The 23,940-nt window shown below is 41.3% G+C and overlaps 2 protein-coding genes across 3 annotated transcripts in view; both read right to left on the reverse strand.

The window, feature by feature from the left end:
• Positions 1 to 23,940, reverse strand: part of LOC116048446 (VPS10 domain-containing receptor SorCS3-like) — a 1,378,075-nt gene that overhangs the window by 362,692 nt on the left and 991,443 nt on the right. The window lies entirely within an intron of this gene.
• LOC118494870 overlaps positions 1 to 23,940 on the reverse strand; it is a 61,679-nt gene that overhangs the window by 30,889 nt on the left and 6,850 nt on the right. Inside the window, exon 2 of one of the 2 annotated variants that reach the window (XM_036000501.1) lies at positions 16,546 to 17,430. The exons of the other annotated variant lie outside the window; for it this stretch is intronic. Coding sequence (XP_035856394.1) covers positions 16,712 to 17,430 — 719 coding nt within the window. The 3' untranslated portion in view covers positions 16,546 to 16,711. Of the gene's footprint in view, positions 1 to 16,545; positions 17,431 to 23,940 lie in introns of those variants that run through there. 2 annotated transcript variants of the gene reach the window in all.

Raw genomic sequence — 23,940 nt, forward strand, 5'->3', positions numbered from 1 at the left:
TCCTTTAGCTGTTGGCTTGTTAACAGCACTGTTCAGATTATTACTGGGTGGCGTGGAGGTGCTCGGCGGCTCACTGATGCTCGTCCAGTAGGATGGACTTTCAAAATAAGAGTCCCTCCCTATTGGCTGCTCCTCGTTGGCTTCAATCTCCTCATAAATCGCCTCGCCGGTCACACTTTTGTCCAATTTGTTGTTGCGAGTGCTTCTCTCCGTCCTGTTTTTGAAGCAGAATCTCAGAGTTAAGATCACCAAAAGCACCAACGTGGCACCGGCAACTACACCAACAACTACACCGACAACTACACCAACAACTACACCGACAGCTACTTTACAAAAGTCTGAGGGTTGTTGGTTCTCTGCGTCTGGTTCAATGCTGAAACCCAGTCCATCATTTCTCTGTGTGACTGGTACACTTCCAGCTCTTGGGGCCACCGTGTTGGGAGAAGTTATCACATTCAGATATACTTGTGTTGTATTACACAAATACATTGCCGTATCAAAGGATGTAACATTTATTATTACCAGGGAGTTGTCTGCCAGAGAACCGTAGCGTTTGTCAGATCTTTTCTCCTCGCCATTTGTGATAGTAACCAGAATCACGCGGTCACCATCTCTGTAGCGGCTCCATGTTACATCCCCCTTCTTATGAGGACAGGGAAGAGTAGCCTTTCTGTTCTGCCTCACATTAAATATAGGTGTGTCTGTGAAGTAAAAAGGAAGCATTGAGTGATATATTTTTGGTGAAACTCTGTTATATTAGCTAACAGCAACACACTGTTCAACCACTGGCGAATAACGTTAAGTTATAACATAACTTTACTACCTGTTAGGCTACACTCACACCTCAAGTCTTAATGCTTTATTCAGATGTTGTTGCTCAGATATTATTTTTTGTTTGGCTGTTCACATTACCTTTTAAAATGTGGCCTATATCAGATTCCAGTGTGAACTGTTTGTGGTTTCGAACTGACCCGCATGCGCAAAAGAACAATAACAATGACATCAGACGCAGCACACTGTTGCACTAAAGTTAGGGAGGTTATGGAGGAAGTCAGGATTTTCACTTTTAATTCAAAATGTTTGTGTAATGGCAGCCATAACATTAATGAGCAGGTGCTGAGGAGGAGAAGAATGAAGAGAAAGAGAGAGACTAAATGGCTATTTTGGCCTTTTGCGGGGATATGGCTGCAAATTCACTACAGAGGTCTGTGTGACCGGACGACCGATTTGCACGTCAGGACCGCTACGGGCCTCCACCAGAGTTTCCTCTGGCTTCGCCCTGCCCAGGCATAGTTCACCATCTTTCAGGTCCTATCGCACGCGCTCACGCTCCACCTCCCCGACGGTGCGGGCGAGACGGGCCAGTGGTGCGCCCGACCCCGAGGGACCGGGATCCCACCTCAGCCAGCACCGCCGGCTCTAACTCGCCACGGGGCGACCCTCTGACTCGCACGCGCGTTAGACTCCTTGGTCCGTGTTTCAAGACGGGTCAGGTGGGTTGCCGACATCACCTTTTTACGTGAGCCGATCCCTGCCCTGGCGACGCGACGCGGTTAGGGCGCACTGAGGACAGTCCGCCCCGGTTGACAGCCGCACTGGGAGCAGGGGGCCCCGCCCGTCCCCGTGGAGAGAGAGGGCGCAGCGAGGGTTATTGAGGTAAAAGTCGCATCAAATCTGCCTTGGTTGTTCACACTGCGGCAACTTTGAAAAATATCAGACCTCGGTCTGATTCAGGGCCACATATGGAAGTGGTCTAAATCTGATTTGAGTGTTCACACTACTTCTGAAGAAGTCTGACCTGTTCACTTGACCCCAAAAAAAATCTGATTTGGGCCACTTTTGCCTGCAGTCTGAACGGAGCCTTAGTGTACTAACAGAAGTGGGCGGTTTGAGACACACTATATGTGTGAATGACATCAACTGACAGGAAGTTAACACGGGGCCATGGCAACAGCAATTCCATTGAAAAGGTCAAATGCCCACATAAAAATATCAGAAAACATAAGATCCATGTCCCTCCACTAGATAAATAAAGGGTTAAATGATTTCATTATAGTGTTGAGCAGCAAGAAAAAAAAAATTCTTTTAAGATTCTATTTTACATTTTTAGGCCTTTACTTGACAGGACAGCTTAGACTTGAAAGTGGAGAGAGAGAGGAGGAATGACATGACCACGACCGCTGTGGCGAGGACCGAGTCTCTGTACATGGGGACGCTGCACCAGGTGAGCTACCCAGGCGCACACACACACACAGACACACACAGACACACGCACACACACACACACACACGCACGCACACACACACACACACACACACACAGACACATGCACGCACACACACACAGACACACACACACACACAGACACACAGACACACAGACACACGCACACACACACACACACACACACACACACACCCACACATACACACACACACACACACACACACACACACATTTTTTAAACGGTAGAAAGAAGGAAGGAAGGCAAGAATAGGTCGACAAATGTGAGAAGAAAAAACTTTGAAAAAGCTGAAAAAAAACTTTGTATAAAGCGACAAACAGTAGAAGGAAGGAAGACAAGAAAATGTCCAAAGAAGGCCACAAAAACATCACATTTATGGTATAAAATAAAGGGCTCCATAAGGAACAATGGTCTGGTAACTGAAATACATTTTGCAAAAAAATCTCACGTACACATGCCCCCATTTGAGAAACACCGGTGTAGATCATTGAGATATAAAATGTATTGAGCCCAAAAATATAGATATGATGTTGATAAAAAAGCTGACAAAGTAGATTTTCTCACCGTTCAAGCTGAGACCGAAGCATCCAGCGAGGAGGAGGAGGAGATAGAGCGACATCTCTGCAGCCCGCGGACCTTGTTAAGTGACATACGACTAAAATACTGTCTTCTTTGTATCTGAGGGGAAGTTATGACGAACAAGGTTGTGGTTGGAAATTCAAAGTAGCTGTTATTTTTAATACTGTGGCTATTAGATCAGCAGCTGATTTAGATCTTGAAAACAATAATAGTTCCTTCAAGGCGTCTGAAATGCGGGAGCGTGCCTATGTTGTTCCCACATTTACTTTTTCATAAATTTGTATCAAACACCTAACCCTAAAAAATGTTGTGGGAGGATAGGGCTTAAATTGAAGGGAAATATAGGAACACAAGACCTAATTTTGAAAATGTCCTACAAATGTGGGAACATACGGCTGTGGGAACATAGGGCTGTGGGACCACTGGGCTGTGGGACCATAGGGCTGTGGGAACATAGGGCTGTTGGACCATAGGGCTGTGGGAACATACGGCTGTGGGAACATAGGGCTGTGGGAACATAGGGCTTAATATTCAGTGAAAAAATAAATTCTTAGAAATGTGGGACCATTGGGCTGATCCCCTGAAATGCAGCACCCAATGAGTTAAATTTCACAAATACATTGTCTTATAGAACCTATTTATTAACAAAAAGGCGTTATTCGACTTTATTCTAAAATTCTACAAATATTTTCTTCATCCTCAGAATTCAGAGGTCAAATTTGCCCGTTTTCAAAAGGTTTCTATATCAGAAATTTGGGTTTCTTTCAACCAAATTGTCAAAAAAAAAAAAGTAACGTGGATGGTTCCCTACAACGCTCTTCATAAGATAAACAAGTGATCAGTTCACAACTTTCATTGAATTTGAGTGTTTTATTAAATTTTATAGCATTTGATTAAACAATTTAACAAAATTGATAAAAGTGACAAAAATGTCAGAAAAAAAATCTACAAAAACACTGGAAAACGTGACAAAAATTTGGGGTAAAAAAGTTGATATTTTTGACAAAAACAAATCGGGAAAAAGCGACAAAAGTGTCAAGACAATCAAAACGTTGAAAAAAAGGTTTAGATTAAAATTTTTGACCCAGAAAAAAATTCATTCACCAAAATGGAAAGTGACAGTACTCTGATCCAATGGATTGGGGGGAACCAGGGTGGGGGCGACATCATATTTCAGGGTCTAACCCCCCCAACCCCCAGACTTTCTTCTACCCACCTACTCTGCAATATTGACATACTATTGATAATATTGATAATACTGTGCAATTCCATTAATGTGCAATATTACTCTCATTGTCCAATATCTATTACTCATTGAATATGATCACCACTATTGGGCAATATTCAAATAATGTGCAATAACCCACACTGCATATCACATTTTATATAAAACCATACTTATTTTTCATACTGTAGTTTCTCAACTCTGCACCTTACTCTTATTTATATTTATATTTTTTACGAATATGTTGGCACTGGAAAAGGAGTTGCTTTTAATCTAATTGTACATGTGTATAGTGACAATAAAAGGCATTCTATTCTCTTCTAATCCTGCAGCAATACCGAGAGCCGAATATTTACTGACACCTCCCGTCTGTAGTGGGTTTTGGGCGAGAGAATAAACACACTCCCCACCGCTGCGTCCTTTAGCTGTTGGCTTGTTAACAGCGCTGTTGAGATTATTACTGGGTGGCGTGGAGGTGCTCGCCGGTTCACTGATGCTCGTCCAGTAGGATGGACTTTCAAAATAAGAGTCCCTCCCTATTGGCTGCTCCTTGTTGGCTTCAATCTCCTCATAAATCGCCTCGCCGGTTACACTTTTGTCCAATTTGTTGTTGTGAGTGCTTCTCTCCATTCTGTTTTTGAAGCAGAATCTCAGAGTTAAAATCACCAAAAGCACCGGCAACTACACCGACAACTACACCGACAGCTACACCGACAGCTACTTTCCAAAAGTCTGAAGGTTGTTGGTTCTCTGCGTCTGGTTCAATGCTGAAACCCAGTCCATCGTTTCTCTGTATGACTTGTTCATTTCCAGCTCTTGGGGCCACCGTGTTGGGAGGAGTTATCACATTCAGATATACTTGTGTTGTATTACACAAATACGTTGCCGTATCAAAGGATGTAACCTTTCTTATTACCAGGGAGTTGTCTTTCGGAGAACTGTAGCGTTTGTCAGATCTTTTCTTCTCGCCATTTCTGACAGTAACCAGAATCACGCGGTCACCATCTCTGTAGCGGCTCCAGGTTACATCCCCCTTCTTATGAGGACAGGGAAGAGTAGCCATTGTGTTCTGCAGCACATTAAATATAGGTGTGTCTGTGAAGTAAAAAGGAAACAATGAGTGATATATTTTTGGTGTAACTCTGTTATATTAGCTAACAGCAACACACTGTTCAACCACTGGCGAATAACGATAAGTTATAACGTAACTTTACTGCCTGTTAGGCTACGTTCACACCTCAAGTCTTAATGCTTTATTCGGACATTTTTGCTCAGATCTGATTTTTTGTTTGGCTGTTCACATGACCTTTTAAAATGTGGCCTATATCAGATTCCAGGGTGAACTGTTTCCGGTTTCGAACTGACCCGCATGCGCAAAACAACAATACCAATGACATCAGACACAGCACTCTCTTGCACTAAAGTTAGGGAGGTTATGGAGGAAGTCAGCATTTTGGCTTTTATTTCAAAATTTAGCTTTAAGGCTCTTCACCTTCCTTTGACACCGCAGCCACGTTCTACTGTGTCCCCGTTCTTCCATTTCGTTGCTATTTTTTCAAAAACGGAGTGGTTAATAAATAATAACATGGTACATGTTACATGGTAAATGTCCAGTTCAAGTTCCGATTCCTCCTCAGATTCATTTAATTTTGCACTTTAACGTTAGTGTTGCTTACAGATGAAGTCTGGTTACTTATAATGCCAAATCGAAATAATTTAACATGTTTTGTTATTGCCATTGTGAATGAAAAATGCATTTCTATATCAAAACCCGGCACATGTGGGAAATATAACAATTAGCTTATGTCTGACAGCGGGGGGTCAAAAAATGTGTTTGTTTGTTGTTGTTTTGTTTTTGTTTGTTTTTTTTTGGGGGGGGGGGGGGGGGCCAAAATTGTTGCTGCATACCCCTCTGACACTGGGTAGGTGTGCCAGCGCATAATTGTGACAAATGTCGATGTAGATTGACGTAAATGTCGCATCAAATCCGCCTTGGTTGTTCACACTGCGGCCACTTTGAAAAATATCAGACCTGGGTCTGATTCAGGACCACATATGGAAGTGGTCTAAATCTGATTTGAGTGTTCACACTACTTCTGAAGAAGTCTGACCTGGTCACTTGACCCCAAAAAAAAATCTGATTTGGGCCACTTTTGCCTGCAGTCTGAACGGAGCCTTAGTGTACTAACAGAAGTGGGCGGTTTGAGACACACTATATGTGTGAATGACATCAACTAACAGGAAGTTAACACGGGGCCATGGCTGTGTGAAAAGTTCAAATGCCCACATAAAAAAACAGAAAACATAAGATTCATGTCCCTTCGCTGGATAAATAAAGGGTTAAATGATTTCATTATAGTGTAGAGCAGCAACAACAACCTTGTAACTGAAAAACATTTTTTTTGTGTGGCATTTTTAGGCCTTTACTTGACAGGACAGGTTAGACTTGAAAGTGCACCAGGTGAGCTACTGAGGTGCCCCTTAACTGAGAAACATTTAAATGCTAATGAAAAAATAAGAGAAAAACTTTAATACACACACACGCACACACACACACCCACGCACACACACACGCACGCACGCACGCACGCACACACACACACACACACACACCAAACAGACACATAGACACACACACACACGTACACACACACACACACACAGACACACACACAGACACACACACACACGCACACACACAGACACATGCACACGCACACACACACACACACACAGACACATGCACGCACACACACACACACACATACACACACTAACACACACACACATTTTTTAAACAGTAGAAAGAAAAAAGTAAGGAAGGAAGGCAAGAATAGGTCGACAAAAAAAAACAACTTGAAAACATGAAAAGGTCCAAAGAAGGCCACAAAAACATCACATTTTTGGTATAAAATAAAGGGCTCCATAAGGAACAATGGTCTGGTAACAACAGCCTTGTAACTGAAATACATTTTGCAAAAATCTCACGTACACGTTTCCCCATTTGAGAAACACCGGTGTAGATCATTGAGATGTAAAATGTATTAAGAGCAAAAATATAGATATGATGTTGATATAATAAAAGCTGACAAATTAGATTTTCTCACCGTTCAAGCTGAGACAGAAGTGTCCAGGGAGGAGGAGGAGGAGATAGAGCGACATCTCTGCAGCCGGCGGACCTTGTTAAGTGACATACGACTAAAATACTGTCTTCTTTGTATCTGAGGGGAAGTTATGACGAACAAGGTTGTGGTTGGAAATTCAAAGTAGCTGTTATTTTTAATACTGTGGCTATTAGATCAGCAGTACATGTGGGGACAAGCTGGTTTAGATCTTTTCTTTTTTACTTATTTTTTATTTATCGTAGACAGTCAGCAGGTTCGGACATATCACATCAGCGCGATAAGGCATTGAACATTTTAAATTTAAAACAGCTTATTATGTAGGTTACGCCTGTGTTAACGTGCAGTTGTTGCCCCGTGTGCGCTGATGCCCGCATCTGTTGACATTTCCGAATGCCTTCCTACAGTTGCTTAATAAAAGCGGGCTTTCCACACAAACAAACGTACATGTGTCATTAGTATGAGAAAAAAACCCGAGATTTTAACTGTGTCAGGCTCGGGTCGGGCTCGGACAGAAAAATGCAGCCCAATCCGCACTCTAATTTGGATCGATCCGCCCACCACTAGTTTGCGTCAACTCTGAGTCAACTAACTCCTGCTTTCTGAAATGGGGCCCAGGTTGTGTTCACTGAGTCTGTACTTGGTCAAGGTAGTTCTTTGTGTCTTTCCAGTCAGTGTGGTCAGGTACTCTGCCACACCGTACTGTCTCTTTAGGGGCACATAGCACTGCATTTTGCTTCGTGCTTTTGTTTGTGTGCTCCAATTGGTAATTTTGTTTCTGCTGTGTTATAAACAGGGCTTTAAATTAACTTTTTTTGACCAACAGGCAACATGACTGTTAGATTTTTAAAGTTACCAGCCAATCAGATTTTCCACTGTAGCCACGTTTGCTTTTCCATTACTGACTTCACTTTGATTTCAGCTATGTTTATTTGGCTCCGTTCTGTTCGACTTTTCCATTTCAGCGTAGCTCGGAATCGATACCACGCACGGTGCATGCTAGGCACGTATCCAACGATTGTAATGCTGCGTTCCAGGAAACCCGTAACTCGTGTTTTCACAACCTTCTACCGTGAAAGTGCCCTGGAATGGCAGTCAAACCCGTAACTTACTACCCGAGAACTCGTACCAGATGGTTGCACTCCCAGTTAAAAATTGTGTCTGAAACGCAGCATATGACACGTCACGACAAAGTGTTCATGGGAAATGTAGGATTAGTGCGACAAGCAGTGTTGCCAGATAAAGATTACGTTTCCAAGCCACAAACACACACAAAAACGTCCAACTTTCTTGGTGGAAAACAGACCAACCTGGAAACATTTTTGCAACCGGCCGATTAAAAACAGACGTTTCGCTCCTTTCATCACCGGCCAAATTGGCTAGTAACTTTAAAATGTTACCTACCAAAGTTAATTTGTACCCACATTTGGCGGGTTGGCGAATGTCAATTTAAAGCCCTGGTTATAAACCTGCTCAGGGAACATTTTAACGTGTCCTGTTCTGGTTTTTACACTATGAATTGAGTTTCCTTAAAGTGTAACTCTCACCAAAATGCAACCTACGGTCTTTTTGTGAATGTACCCGGGTCAAACTTTAGTTTAAAAGCATAACTAGGACGGAATTGCCACTTTTAAAATTCACCGTATCTTTGTTTTTTTTTTTTAATGGGAGTGCTAGGGGCACTACTATGATAGCACCAAAATAGCTATTTTTAAAACACTAAGAAGGCTCGACACAATATGAGAATTTGCTCCAAGTATCACCAGGGGCTCTACACATGAACTCCAGCATTGAGAACATTGTTTGAGTAAACAGAGTTTAAAAGAGAGGTTTTGAACGACTTACTTTAGCAGTTGGTGTTTCCGGGCGCTACTGATGGTGAGATGTGAGATGACCAGTTTATAGGCAGGTCTTATCTATGTTTTCTATGATCCTGAGAGCCAATTATTCACTGATACTTCCTGTCTGTAGTGGGTTTGGGGCGAGGGAATACACACACTCCTCACTGCTGCGTCCTACCTTGTGTTGTCCTCGGGTCCCGTTTTTCAAAGTTTTTTATATCAGAAATATGGTTTGTTAAAATGAAGCTGGAAATTAAGATTGTCTGACACACTGGAGTTTCCTATGTTATTTTCTTTATTCTTCTTGCAAGTAGAAAGAGACAGTTTAACAGAGTGACAATGCAGTCTGTGAAAGTGTGTCAGCAAACAAAGAAACTTCAGGGTTTTTATGGGTGAGCATGCAGAGGGAGGGACTGTATTTCTTGTCGACTCAGCAATCCTTTTACTGCTGAGTCTGAGGTTTTCAGAAAAGACTGCTTCAGGCTGTTGAAGTTGGCCCTCTGCCAGGTACTTCCAAATGTGGAGGCTACACAAGAGGGAGGAAACCGCGTAGCCTCAGTACTATGGAGGCAGGAGAATCCACGATTGCCTCTTAAGATAAGAGAGTACTTATAATGGATCCCTATCACTGATATATTATAATATATTATAGAAAACAAAGTAAATATCATTAGTATGAAAGTAAATACATAAAGTCATGAAAATATAAAACCCATGCAGCAATGGATAATATATGAAAGAAAAATCACACATCAGTATTAAAGATAAAAACTTTCCACTACAGTTTCTTACAACCAAATTGCCCCAAAATAACTTTGGATGGATGTACATTGTATAAAAACCATGCAACATTCCTCGCATGTAAAATTAACAACTACATTTTGGTTGTTTTTCATAATTTCTGCTTTTTTCCAACTCAAAAATTAGGTATAATGTCATGTAAATTAGGTTTATTGACCATGAATAAAAAAAAATGTTTAAAAAAAGTGTCAAAAGCACCAAATAAAAATGATAAAAAATGCCACAAAAAGCGTAAAAAAAAAGCTAATTTTCAATTTTTTGTCCCCAGAAGGACAAGTTCATGGTCACAAAGGGTTAATTGTTGGCTTGTTAACGGCGCTGTTCAGATTATTACTGTTTGGCGTAGAGGTGCTCGCCGGTTCACTGATGCTCATCTAGTAGTTTAAAAATAAGAGTCCCTCCCTCTTGCCTGCTCCTCGTTGGCTTTCATCTCCTCATAAATCACCTCGCTGGTTACAGTTTTGCCCCTCCCTCTTGCCTGCTCCTCGTTGGCTTTCATCTCCTCATAAATCGCCTCGCTGGTTACAGTTTTGTCCAAGTTGTTGTGAGTGCTTCTCTCTGTTCTGTTTTTGAAGCAGAATCTCAGAGTTAAGATCACCAAAAGCACCAACACGGCACTGACAGCTACACCAACAGCTACACCGAAAGCCACTTTCCAAAAGTCTGAGGGTTGTTGGTTCTCTGTGAAACCCAGTCCGTTGTTTCTCTGTGTGACTGGTACACTTCCAGCGCTTAGGGCCACCATGTTGGGAGGAGTTATCACATTCAGATATACTTGTGTTTTATTACAAAAATACAATGCCGTATCAAAGGATGTAACATTTCTTATTACCAGGGAGTTGTCTGCCAGAGAACCGTAGCGTTTGTCAGATATTTTCTCCTTGCCATTTGTGATAGTAACCAGAATCACGCGGTCATGATATCTGTAGCAGCTCCATGTTACATCCCCCTTCTTATGAGGACAGGGAAGAGTAGCCTTTCTGTTCTGCCGCACATTGAATATAGGTGTGTCTGTGAAGTAAAAAGGAAGCAATGAGTGATATATTTTTGGTGATACTTCTGTAAATCGTAAATATATGTTCCTGATTAGTTTCTTCACATTCCTCCCTTCCTCATCATGTTTCCCTCTCATAATAGGTTCCGGCTCTTTTTGGGAAGATGGTTAACGGCAAACAAAGAATTTACTAATTTTAATTTAAGCATTATATTACACTCAAGGGTTCTATTTAACATCATTATTGGCACCCTCGTGTGTAATATTGCGATTATACAACAACAGCTAGTAACAAAGTAAAAGTTATAATCAGACTGTATTCATATTGTGGGGCAATTTGCTCTCAAAATTAAAAAAAAAAAGCAACAGAGATGACTTCTCAAGCTAACGTTAGCTTTGTAGAGATCGTGGGATTTCCCAAACTGAATAACTATCGCACATATAAACACTGAACTGCTTTGCTAGCACTATCCTGTTATAACTAAGGTATCTGCTGAAAAAATATATTTTTTCCATGGAGATTTAGACACTAAACCTCTGCGAACTTCAAACAACTGATCCGATTTCCTTTCCCTGTAAAACTCTCAGTCAGCAGCTAACTTAAGCTAACGTTAGCTTTGTAGAGATCGTGGGATTTCCCAAACTGAAAAACTACCGCACATATAAACACCAAACTGCTTTGCTAGCTCAATCTTGTAACTAAGATATCTGCTGAAAATAATGTTTCATCGACAGATATAGCTCCTGTACGTCCGCAAAAATCACATTTAGCAGTTATTTTCAAGATAGCGCTGAGTCTGTGTGTTGCCAAGTCTTTTTCAATGAAAGTAGCTAGCACCAGCTCCAAAAGTCGCTAAAAGTAGCTAGATGATGTCATACGCTCATTTGCATATTTTTGACTTCATTACGCAATAATTAGCATAAAGCTTAGTGGTTGTGTCAGCAAGGTAGATAGAAAGAAATACAAATCTAATAATAATCACAAATTACACCGGCACACCTACACCGGCCCCCACACCCTGTCTCTTCTCCCCTTTCTACCTGCCTGCGCACTGTGCGCAGTACTGCTGCACACATAGAATGTAAATATTAATATTATTAAAGTCTATGGCTGCACATGAGCAAAGAGGGGAGGAGGGGCTGCTCCTCTGCTCCTCAGTCACAGAACAGAAGAGAGAGGTGAGTGTTTCGGCGGCGACAGGAGAGAAATACCTTGTGTGCTCACTAGACAATACTGGCGTCTTTTCTACAGAAAGTCGCCAGATTTGTTGATTGTCGCTTTTGTGAAAAAAAGTTGCTAAATAATAAACACTGGAGCTGATCCAAACATTCTAAATGGCCCCAAGTTGATTTCCTGTTGCGGTGTAGCCTATTGGTGTGTCTCAAATCGCACACTTCTGTACTTACATTAGCTATTTTGAGTACATAGTGCGTTCACATTGTCAAGTGTGGTCAAATGCAGAGCACTACGAGTACCCAGATGGTGCACTCATAACGGCCAAAATGTTGAGTGTGGAACGATGGACGCTTTCCACCCTCAACGGTCGCCATCTTGGGTATGTAGCGGAAAGGGGCGGAGCCACCAAAAGTTCCAAAACTTTCAATAATAGCGGCCGAGGACGTGGTGGCAAGTCCTGCAGCGGAGCAATACAAATGTAAGTTGAGTCTTTTTGCTATAGTTGTATAACATATACGCCACCTGTATGTTTATTTGGTTAATTTTGCACTTGGTAATGATTTTGGCACTGAGAAATTATAACGTATATTGGTACCGTACTGTAACGTGCTAGCAAGCTAACCTTAGCTAACAGCGGCACAGTTTAACCACTGGCCAATAACGTTAAGTTATAACTTAACTGTACTGCCTGTTAGTGTACTAACGGAAGTGCGATTTGAGACACACTATATGTGTGAATGACAGATATGTGTCAACTGACAGGAAGTTAACACGGGGCCATGGCTGTTGCCTAGCAGCAATTCCATTGAAAAGGTAAAATTCCCACATAAAAAAATCCGAAAACATAAGATTCATGTCACTTCACTGGATAAATAAAGGGTTAAATGATTACATTATAGTGTTGAGCAGAAACAACAACCTTGTAACTGAAAAACATTAACATTTTTTACAGAGACACACATACACACATACACACACACACACACACAGACACACACACACATTTATTAAACAGTAGAATGAAGGAAGGAAAGAATAGGTTGACAAATGTGAGAAGAAAAAACTTACTTACAGACACCCGCACAAACACACACACACACACATACAGACACACACACACACACACACACACACATACAGACACACACACACACACACACACAAACACACAGACATACGCACACACACACACATACAGACACACACACACACAAACACACGCACACACATACAGACACACACACACACACACACACAGATTTTTTAAACGGTAGAAAGAAGGAAGGAAGGCAAGAATAGGTCGACAAATGTGAGAAGAAAAAACTTGAAAAGCTGAAAAAAAACTTTGTATAAAGCGACAAACTTGTATAAACAGTAGTTGGAAGGAAGACAAGAAAAGGTCCAAAGAAGGCCACAAAAACATCACATTTATGTGATAAAATAAAGGGCTCCATAAGGAACAATGGTCTGGTAACTGAAATACATTTTGCAAAAAAATCTCACGTACACGTTCCCCCATTTGAGAAACACCGGTGTAGATCATTGAGATATAAAATGTATTGAGCCCAAAAATATAGATATGATGTTAATTAAAAAAGCTGACAAATTAGATTTTCTCACCGTTCAAGCTGAGACCGAAGCATCCAGCGAGGAGGAGGAGGAGATAGAGCGACATCTCTGCAGCCCGCGGACCTTGTTAAGTGACATACGACTAAAATACTGTCTTCTTTGTATCTGAGGGGAAGTTCTGACGAACAAGGTTGTGGTTGGAAATTCAAAGTAGCTGTTATTTTTAATACTGTGGCTATTAGATCAGCAGCTGATTTAGATCTTGAAAACAATAATAGTTCCTTCAAGGCGTCTGAAATGCGGGAGCGTGCCTATGTTCATTTCCTTTTTCATACATTTGTATCCGATTTTATCCCCCTACCCCTAACACCTAACCCTAAAAAATGTTGTGGGAGGATAGAGCTTAAATTGAAGGGAAATGTAGGAACACAAGACCTAATTTTGAAAATGTCCTACAAATGTGGGAACATAGGGCCAAATTGTAAGAAAAATCTTAGAAATGTGGGACCATAGGGCCAAATTGTAAGAAAAATCTTAGAAATGTGGGACCATTGGGCTGTGGGACCATTGGGCCGTAGGAACATAGGGCTGTGGGACCATTGGGCCGTAGGAACATAGGGCTGTGGGACCATTGGGCTGTGGGAACATAGGGCTGTGGGAACATAGGGCTGTGGGACCATAGGGCTGTGGGACCATTGGGCTGTGGGACCATTGGGCTGTGGGAACATAGGGCTGTGGGAACATAGGGCTGTGGGACCATAGGGCTGTGGGACCATTGGGCTGTGGGACCATTGGGCTGTGGGAATATAGGGCTGTGGGAATATAGGGCTTAATTTTCAGTGAAAAAAAAATTCTTAGAAATGTGGGACCGTTGGGCTGACCCCCTGAAATGCAACATCCAATGAGTTACCTTTCACAGAAACCTATTTAACCTATAAACCTATTTATTTAAAAAAAAAAGTCCTTATTCGACTTTATTCTGTCAGCCAGTTTATGTTATGTTAGCAAGCAAACTTTAGCACAACTGCCTACAAAGTACTGCTTGCTGGCGAAGTGCTAATTTCAAAACGTTACTGACATAGACACTTTACAAACGGATAACCTCGTCATTCTAACCAAAATATGTCTGAGTTTATTTGCGAAGCTTGTGTCAGTGAACTAACATGTTGCTACTCCCCACATTAGGCTGCTTGAAACACCGACTATCAACACACAGGACCAATCGACCAATCCAACATCTTCTCACTCCCATCTCGTAAAATACGGACGCTTGGTCAGGTGCCTTTGTCGTTGTTATTGACGCTAAAAGTCTCCTTTAGCATCATATAACGCACTCTAACTAAACGCCCTTGGTCGGGAGTATTGGCGTCCCTTTTGACGCAGTTATGTTAGGGAAAAGCTCGTGGGTGGGCTTACATTTCTGTGACTCACGGGAACGGGACAGTTGAGGAAAGGTCGTGGGCGGACTTATGTTTCCGTCACTCGCGGGAACAGGACTGTTGAGTTTAGTAAAAGGGTTAGGGTTAGGGGGTTAGGGTTAGGGGTTAAACAGTTAAAGGGTTAGGGTTACGGGGTTAAAGACACACGGGACATGATCCCCAGTCTTCTGGGTGAAAGTCCTGTTTTTGACCCATCCACCCCCCCGACGAACCTCCCTACGTGGAATTTCCCCCTTACATACTACTCTCTAAACCCCGTGTAGCTGCTGCTCTCCCCGGTACGTTCTACAAACACGCTGAAGGGCGCTTTTTTTCGCCGCTTCAGAAGCTGACACCCACTGTCCAAACGTCTGTATTTTACGAGTTCGGAGTGAGAACGGGTTAACCAATCACAGTCCTTGCGGTCTGCGTCGCCTCGACGCAAAGTTACACATTTTTGGAGGTGCACGTCGAGCTACGGTGGAGGGCTCGGAGAGAGGTCCGCGGCGAAGCAGAGGGGTCTGCGGCGGTACGCCGTCGATTCAATGCAGAAGCATAAATCAGCCTTTAGGATGAGGACAGAGGACACGGTGACAACTCACACCTTCTCCAGGTTTATTTAATTTTCAAATAAATATAGGAGGAGTTTGTAGGTAAGTAGGTTGAAAACCTTTAAATCACGTGTCAAACTCAAGGCCCGTGAGCCAAATCCAGCCCCTTGCAAATCTTGATCCGGCCCGCAAATCTATTTACGTTCACAATAAATGTTGGCCCGCCTTGTTGTGCACCAAACCAAAAAGACGGGAAAATGTTTGCAAACTGCAATCACGAGTCACCCAAAGCTGAATTTGGTAGATTTGCCAACTTTGAGAGTCAGAAATTTCTGCACAACCAATGAGTTTGCATATTCAGGCCTCCTTTTGAAAATGTAATCAGAATGCATGTTTTTGCTCAATTCTGTGATGACTAAGGAACTTTTTTTTGCTGACGTTTTTAGGACTTTATGTGGACCAAATTGTATGTGAAAAGACTTTATAAGACATGCAATAATATAGTCAAATATATTAAAAATCATGTCAATAAAGTGTACATGTCTGGCCACTGATGTGAAATTGAGTTTGACACCCCGGCTTTAAATAGAGAAAAAAAAAGGGAAAACACACAATTAGCTAATTGCTGAATGTTCATAATTTCATTAGCATCTAAACAAACAATCAGCAGTTAACTTAGTCTTTGTATAATTTACAAAGTAATTAAACACCTCAATATAAATCAATATATTACACCATATTGAACCTAAGCAAACAAACAAGTTTCAACAAAATGAATCAGACTAAGCAACCACGTTGCTACAAACATTTTAACCTCAATTCAAATTTACCCATTTTCAAAGTTTCTATATTAGAAATTTGGGTATTGGGTTAACAATAATAAAATGACAATAATTGCAAAAAAGAGCGAAAAAAATGTCGGGAAAAGCGACAAGTGTTGAAAAAAGATGATCATTTTCCATTTTGACCCAAAAACAACAACAAGTTGAATGGTCGATGGGAAGACAATACAAGGGTTAAGACAGCTACAACTTCATAAGGCATCACCACCTCTGAAAAACAAAGCGCACGGACCAGAAATCATATCATATCATATTTCTGTAGACCTGCTCCTGGAGATGACCTGTTTCTATATTGATCTACCAAGTGTGAAAGATAACTGAATCCTGCAGCGATACCGAGAGCCGATTATTCACCGACACCTCCCGTCTGTAGTGGGTTTTGGGCGAGGGAATAAACACACTCTCCACCGCTGCGTCCTTTAGCTGTTGGCTTGTTAACAGCGCTGTTGAGATTATTACTGGGTGGCGTGGAGGTGCTCGCCGGTTCACTGATGCTCGTCCAGTAGTACGGACTTTCAAAATGAGAGTCCATCCCTCTCGGCTGCTCCTCGTTGGCTTCAATCTCCTCATAAATCGCCTCGCCGGTGACACTTTTGTCCAATTTGTTGTTCCGAGTGCTTCTCTCCGTTCTGTTTTTGAAGCAGAATCTCAGAGTTAAGATCACCAAAAGCACCAACACGGCACCGACAACTACACCGACAGCCAGTTTCCAAAAGTCTGAGGGTTGTTGGTTCTCTGCGTCTGGTTCAATGCTGAAACTCTGTGTGACTGGTACACTTCCAGCACTTGGGACCACCGTGTTGGGAGGAGTTGTCACATTCAGATATACTTGCGTTTTATTACAAAAATACAATGTTGAATCAAACACTGTAACATTTCTTATTACCAGGGAGTTGTCTGTCAGAGAACCGTAGCGTTTGTCAGATCTTTTCTCATGGCCATTTGTGATAGTAACCAGAATCACGCGGTAACCATCTCTGTAGCGGCTCCATGTTACATCCCCCTTCTTATGAGGACAGGGTAGAGTAGCCATTCTGTTCTGCAGCACATTAAATGTAGGTGTGTCTGTGAAGTAAAAAGGAAGCAATGAGTGATATATTTTTGGTGAACTTTTCTGTAAATGTCCCTGGTAGTTTCCTCATGTTCTCTCCCCTCCTCATCATGTTTCCCTCTCATAATTCGGCTGTTTCTAGGGAAGATGATTAACACCAAAAACATTAGAAATGCTGTTGTAAAAACAATTGTACTAAAGGTGCACTATGAGTTCCTGCATGGTTTCAGCACAATTTCATTTTTGTCTCAAATGGTAGGCATCTCTCCTTGATCCGCTAGCTGCCTGCCCCCTGAATACACTGTGAAAAAGCCCGGTCTCGGGAGACCCCATCTTGTCGGTGCGCTGGAGGAGAGCCTGGCTACCCATTCTTGGATGGGAGGAAAACCTGCTCTGGTTTATCAGCATTTCTTTAAACCAATCATAATCATCTTGGGCGGTTGCTAAGCTCCAGATGGAGCCACGGTGCCTCTGCTAAATAGCCTCGGGAAGGAACTTGTTTTGGTGGAACATGTGTGAGTTCAAAAGTTGTTTTAGACCCTTCAAAAACAGCAGAAAACTTCGAAAAAAGTGACAAACTTGGGAAAAAGACACAGTAAAAGGAAGGAAGGCAAGAATAGGTCCAAAGGCGACAAAAACATCAAATAAAGTCTATATAAAGAGGTACAACAGCCTTGTAACTTAAAAACATTTTCAACAAACATTTCAAATGTTTAGAATCCATCCCTTAATTCATTCATTATTATAGTATAATTATTTAATGAATTATGCATGATATATTATTGAATTAGCATTTTGCAAAATATCTCACATACCCCCTGCAGTCCTCCAAAGTACCCCTAGGGGGACATGGACCCCCTGCAGTCCTCCAAAGTACCCCTAGAGGGACACGTACCCCCTGCAGTCCTCCAAAGTACCCCTAGGGGGACACGTACCCCCTGCAGTCCTCCAAAGTACCCCTAGGGGGACACCTACCCCCTGCAGTCCTCCAAAGTACCCCTAGGGTGACACGGACCCCCATTTAAGAAACACTGCTCTATAGCATTTCCTTTTTAAGTAAACTTTACATTTTATATTGACTTTTATCAGTATTTTAAATGGTTTTATGTTGTTGTTGTTGTCTTTACTAACATTACCAGAGGTGTACAGTAACGGATTACAATTACTCACGTTACTGTAATTGAGTAGTTTTTGTTGTGTACTTTTACTTTTTTAAAGTAGTTGTTAAAATGTTTAATTTTACCTTTACTTAAAGGGACATTTCACCGTTGGAAAGGTGAATTTATCTTTAAATTGGGTCACTTATGTAGTAGAAATGTGAATTTTTTTTAGAAATTGGTGACTTCTAGGCCGAAAAATGCCAGAAACTACGTTTTTGGCTCATGTGGATGAAAGAGAACCCTAGCCCCAAATCCCAGAATGCACTTGCTTTGCTGCTTTAGGGTATACTCCCAAGCCACGCCTACCGGTTACAGACATAGACAGACAGTGAGACAGTCAACTCAACTCAACACAACACCCCAAGGGAGGACGCCTCACACGCCGGGAGACGGCCGCGGGGGACGCGCGACAATAACGGGATGGCGGAGGTTGGGTTAAGGAAAAAAACAACGGGGAAAGGACGCCTCACACGCCGGGAGATGGCCGCAGGGAACGCGCGACAGTAACGGGACGGTTAACGGGGAAACAAAACGCCACGTGGTACGCGATCCCCGGCCTCCGGCGTGAAAGTCCGGAATTGTTTGACCCATCCACCCCCCCAACCAACCTCCTTATGCGGATTTTCGGCACTTCATACTACTCGCTACCATAGACGTGCTGTGACCACGACATATGCTTCCCATTTAAATACATTAGTTTACATTTTCGTGCTGGCCATCACGAAAAAAAACGACAAAAACGTCCCTGTGAACACGTATCAATAGATTAAAAATAACGTGACCATTTCACGAACTGCCGTGAGACCGGGCTGTAACACAGCCCACCTCCACTAGTCTTACCCGGCGACAGAGCAGCAGGCCTGGTAGCTGGATAGTCCGGTAACATGTTGTTCAGCCATGTTTCCACAACAATAAAAACACAGCAGTCTCTGAACTTGCGTTGGGAGTTTCGTTGAAGTTGGATGTAGTCCAGTTTGTTGTCTAATGAGCGGACACTTGCAAGCAGGATGGATGGAACAGGTGGCCGGCTAGCGTTAGCTTTCCACCGGCAAACTCGTTCAACGTTCCTCACTGATGATGTCCCTTTACCGGCCAGATGCATCGAGCGACACCGCTGGTCTCCATAGCCGGCGGGCGAAACTCGTGTAGTTTGTGGAGCATTCCGTCTGTAATAAAGTGTCCTACATATTCTCTGATCTGTACCAATGTATCCCGGTGGTACACATGTGCGGTAGTTTGAATGCACGTAATTGTGCTGCTGAGACACTTAAGGCTGTTATATACTGGACGCAGCACAGCTGGCGCGTACAAATGTTACGTCATGGGATCGCCGTGACCATTTATACCCGCGCTGGTGCTCGCAACACTAGTTGCAGTCTTCTCCTGAACAGAGGTGGCGCTAATGAGGAAAGGCTACCGACGTTGCTCTTTCTACGGACTAGAAGAAGAAGAAAAAAACGGCAGAACTGGCAGCAGCATTGCCGTCAATGCTTTGATTTGATTGGATGACCTACACTGTAAAAAAAAAAATCGTAAAAAAACGGTAAAAAGTCTGGCAGCAAAGTTGCCAAACACTTACCGTCAAATTACAGTAAAAAACCTTACATTATTTTACAGAAAAATTCTTTTTTTAAATACAGAAATTTCCTGTAAATATTTTCTGTATTTTTACAGTGTACCTATTGTAGAATTAAAACAAATTCTTGTTATAAAACATTTCTAGAATGTTAAACAACTGTATAAATCTTTATCAAAACTAAGAAATATTGCAGAAATACCTTAAAATTACATAATTTAAATGAAAACTGCTGTTTTCATACGGTTTTCTTTAGTAAATTCACAAGATTATTCAATCCATCCACAAGAACTCCCTGTTAAAGTACAGATTCCTGGATGTAAAACACATAAAGATTATGTAAAATGACTTTCAAATACCCTCCTTTAGGCATTTATTTTATGATTATCCAATCTATTTACGGTAAATTCCTGTTTAATACTGTTTTTTTACTGTACAAAAAAGAGAAGATAATGGGATAATACCTTCCAGAAACATTGTAATAATAGTCATTACTTTATATAAACAATATTTGAGAGTATTTACAAGCAACTCTCCAATATATCTACATACTTTTACCATTAATGTATGTTGTTTACTTTAAATAAACATTCATTTATAGTTATAAAAGGCAACTCTCCAATATATTTACATACCTTTACTATTAATATACGAGGTTTACTTTATATATACAAACAAATATCCAATATATACACATAGTTTTACCATTATTGTATGGGTGTTCACTTTATATAAACATTATTTGCCCGTAATAACAAGCAACTATCCAGTATATCTACAGACTGTACCTCATTATTGTATGGGGGCTTACTTTATATAAACTGTTCTTTATAGTAATTACAAACAACTATCCAATATATATATATATATACTTTTACCATTATTGTACGGGGTTTACTTTATATAAACATAGTTTTATAGTAATTTAGAAGCAACTCTCCAATATATCTACATACCTTTACTATTAATATATGAGGTTACTTTATATAAACATTGTTTTATAGTAACTTAAAAGCAACTATCTGGTATATCTACAGACTTTTCCTCATTGAAGTAGGGGGTTTACTTTATATAAACATTATTTGACAGTAATAACAAGCAACTCTCCATTATATGTACATACATGTTTATTTTATATAAACTTCATTTGACAGTAATAACAAGCAACACCAATATATCTACAGACTTTTCTTATAAGTGCATGGGATTTATTTCATAAACATTATTTGACAGTAATTACTATTACTAACTAATATATGTTCACAACTTCCTCATTAGTAAATGGGGTTTTGAATGTACAAAAACCAAAAGGGCTATGTAAAAGTGCAATTGCATCAACTACTTTTACACGCAATAAATATATAATTTTTTCTGCTGACATTTTACAGCATTGTCCAATCCATTCACTGAAGATCCCTATTTGAGATGTATGAGATTTTAAGATGTATCATAACCAGAAAGTATTATAGAATGACCATTTACTGCATGCTTTACAAAGAAATGCACTATTTAAACAGTGCTATCCTTAAAGTTCACATATGAATAAACTTATGGGAGCAAAAACTGTCTGGTACATTGAATTATAGCAAAAGGGGAACTATGGGCAATTTGGGAATTCATACATGTGTGTTAAAAATGTCAGTGAACATGAACAACTCTCTCCAAAATCTAAAAACTCAAATTTGTGATGTCATCTGATATAATGTCTGGAGCTTTTCCAAAAACAATGAATTGAGAAATATTTGAAAGATGACACTGAGATCACCCAGGGGGATGTTCAGAGGTAACGGGTAGAGGTTCTGTTTCAGAAATAAAATGCTAACATAGAATAAACCTCATTTGGTTTTTTTTTATTCTACAAAATTAGTTTCACATTCATTGTCTATGAAGCAGCTTAGTAACCTGATGACATCATAGTTTGAGTCTTACATTTCTGGTTTGTGGCTTCGCCAGAGAGTAGCTCTTAATCAAAAATATCAGAGGTGAGATTAAAGACCATTGCACACCAGGGACGATTATTTCGCATGTCAATATATTTTTTCAAACTGTTGTTTTTGTCACAAGTAGTGTTTACTTATAAGGATCACCAAACAACAACACGGAGGCTGCTGTCCCAACTACAGACTGTACGTCAGCAAACTTTATTACTCCTTTCAACCTTTACAATGGCAGCGTATGCCAGAAACATTCTTTCCGTTTTTACCTTTCACAATAAGCCCGAGACATATGCTACACTGTTTTGCAGAGGGAATTCAATTGAGTATTAACTGTATACTCAATTAGAGTTAGAGGAAACTCAATAAATAGCTTACAGTAGCTTAGTGTTACAGCTTTTCCTGGGACGTATCCGAAGCTAGCCCCCGTCCCTCCACTCAGTAGCCTGGAAACCAGACAGGACACCTTTTGGTGCTTTTGAGGAGCTGCTGCATTTATTTGTTGTCAAACTGCAGAATCTAGCTGCTGTACAATCACTTCATATCTTCACCACTAAACGTTAACTCTCCTCTGCTCCGACTGCTCTCTCTTTCTCGTCCGCTCACACCACATCTTCCGTCACTTTCTCGCTCTCTTCAGCATCTGTCCTACTGACATTGTAGATGAGCCGGCGTGTATATCCAAACCTTTTATTGAAAACTGTCACAAATTTGCATCGCTGCCGGTGTGAATAGTTTTGATGTGAAATATTCACAGGCGATTATTTTGCATATTGGCGTCGCTTATTCGTCACGCCCCCAGTGTGTAACGGTCTTAAGTCACACATGTGCAAGTCACAAATCTTAACCTTCACCGTCTTGAACAAGTCCCAAGTCACTGTGTTTAGACTCAAGTAAGGCTGTACCAACAAAAAGGGGTGTAACAATGTTACAAATCCAAATCCGGTTTGTTTTATTTACAAGCACAGACCAGGTAAAGCAACCGTTAACAATGCAGGGGCCCATTTCAGGAAGGAGGTTTAACAAACTCTGAGTGTAACCCTGATATCTGAGTTGATTTACCCTGAGATGGGAAACTCTGAGTTTTCAGGTATTTATCTGCAAATTAAAATGCGTCGGGGCCTCAATATCATCTCCTGACGTATGTTTAACTCCCTGCAAAGTAATACAGCTTCTACATCACCGGGATCGTCGACAAAAGGACATTGCATGTTTTGAGAAAAAAAAACGTTTTATAATCTGCCTAACATGGTTAATAAACCAACCCTGTTTTTTTATTCATGCCGATAACAAACTGCGCTAAAATGCGCCTGATGCAGACTGCAATTATGAATGATGAAATGAAAGAGAGCTGTGTCAGAGGGAGGAGACTGAAAGAAGAAAACCTGCTCCCGACTAGGTTAGGTTCACAGAGTCCGAGGTTAGGTTACCTCTCTTTCTGAAACGGAAAACCCAGAGTTACCCTCATCTCAGGGTTAACAAACTCAGAGTTTTCACTAAACCTGCTTTCTGAAATGGACCTGTCATTCGGTACCTCCATTAGCTGTATGTGGGTTTGTGAACTCCTTTGCTGCCTCCTTCTTAGCCTCTGCTGGGCTCCCTCTTGCTCTGGGCTATCCTTTTCTCAGCCATCTGATGCACGAGTCTTCAACTTCACCCAGGCTATTCAGACCGTAAAGCAGGTTCTCAGGCTGGCTGTGGGAGAGCTGTCTGGTCTGTTGATCCTTGTCAAACTGAACACAGAATGAGAGCCATAACATGAGTGAGAAAGATGTGGTAAGGTACAGATGATAACGTGTGATACTGTAGGGTGAACATCTATTTACTTTAGCATTCTTTATCTTCTTGATCTTC

Source organism: Sander lucioperca, chromosome 4 (genome assembly GCF_008315115.2).
Source record: "Sander lucioperca isolate FBNREF2018 chromosome 4, SLUC_FBN_1.2, whole genome shotgun sequence".
Taxonomy (NCBI): domain Eukaryota; kingdom Metazoa; phylum Chordata; class Actinopteri; order Perciformes; family Percidae; genus Sander; species Sander lucioperca.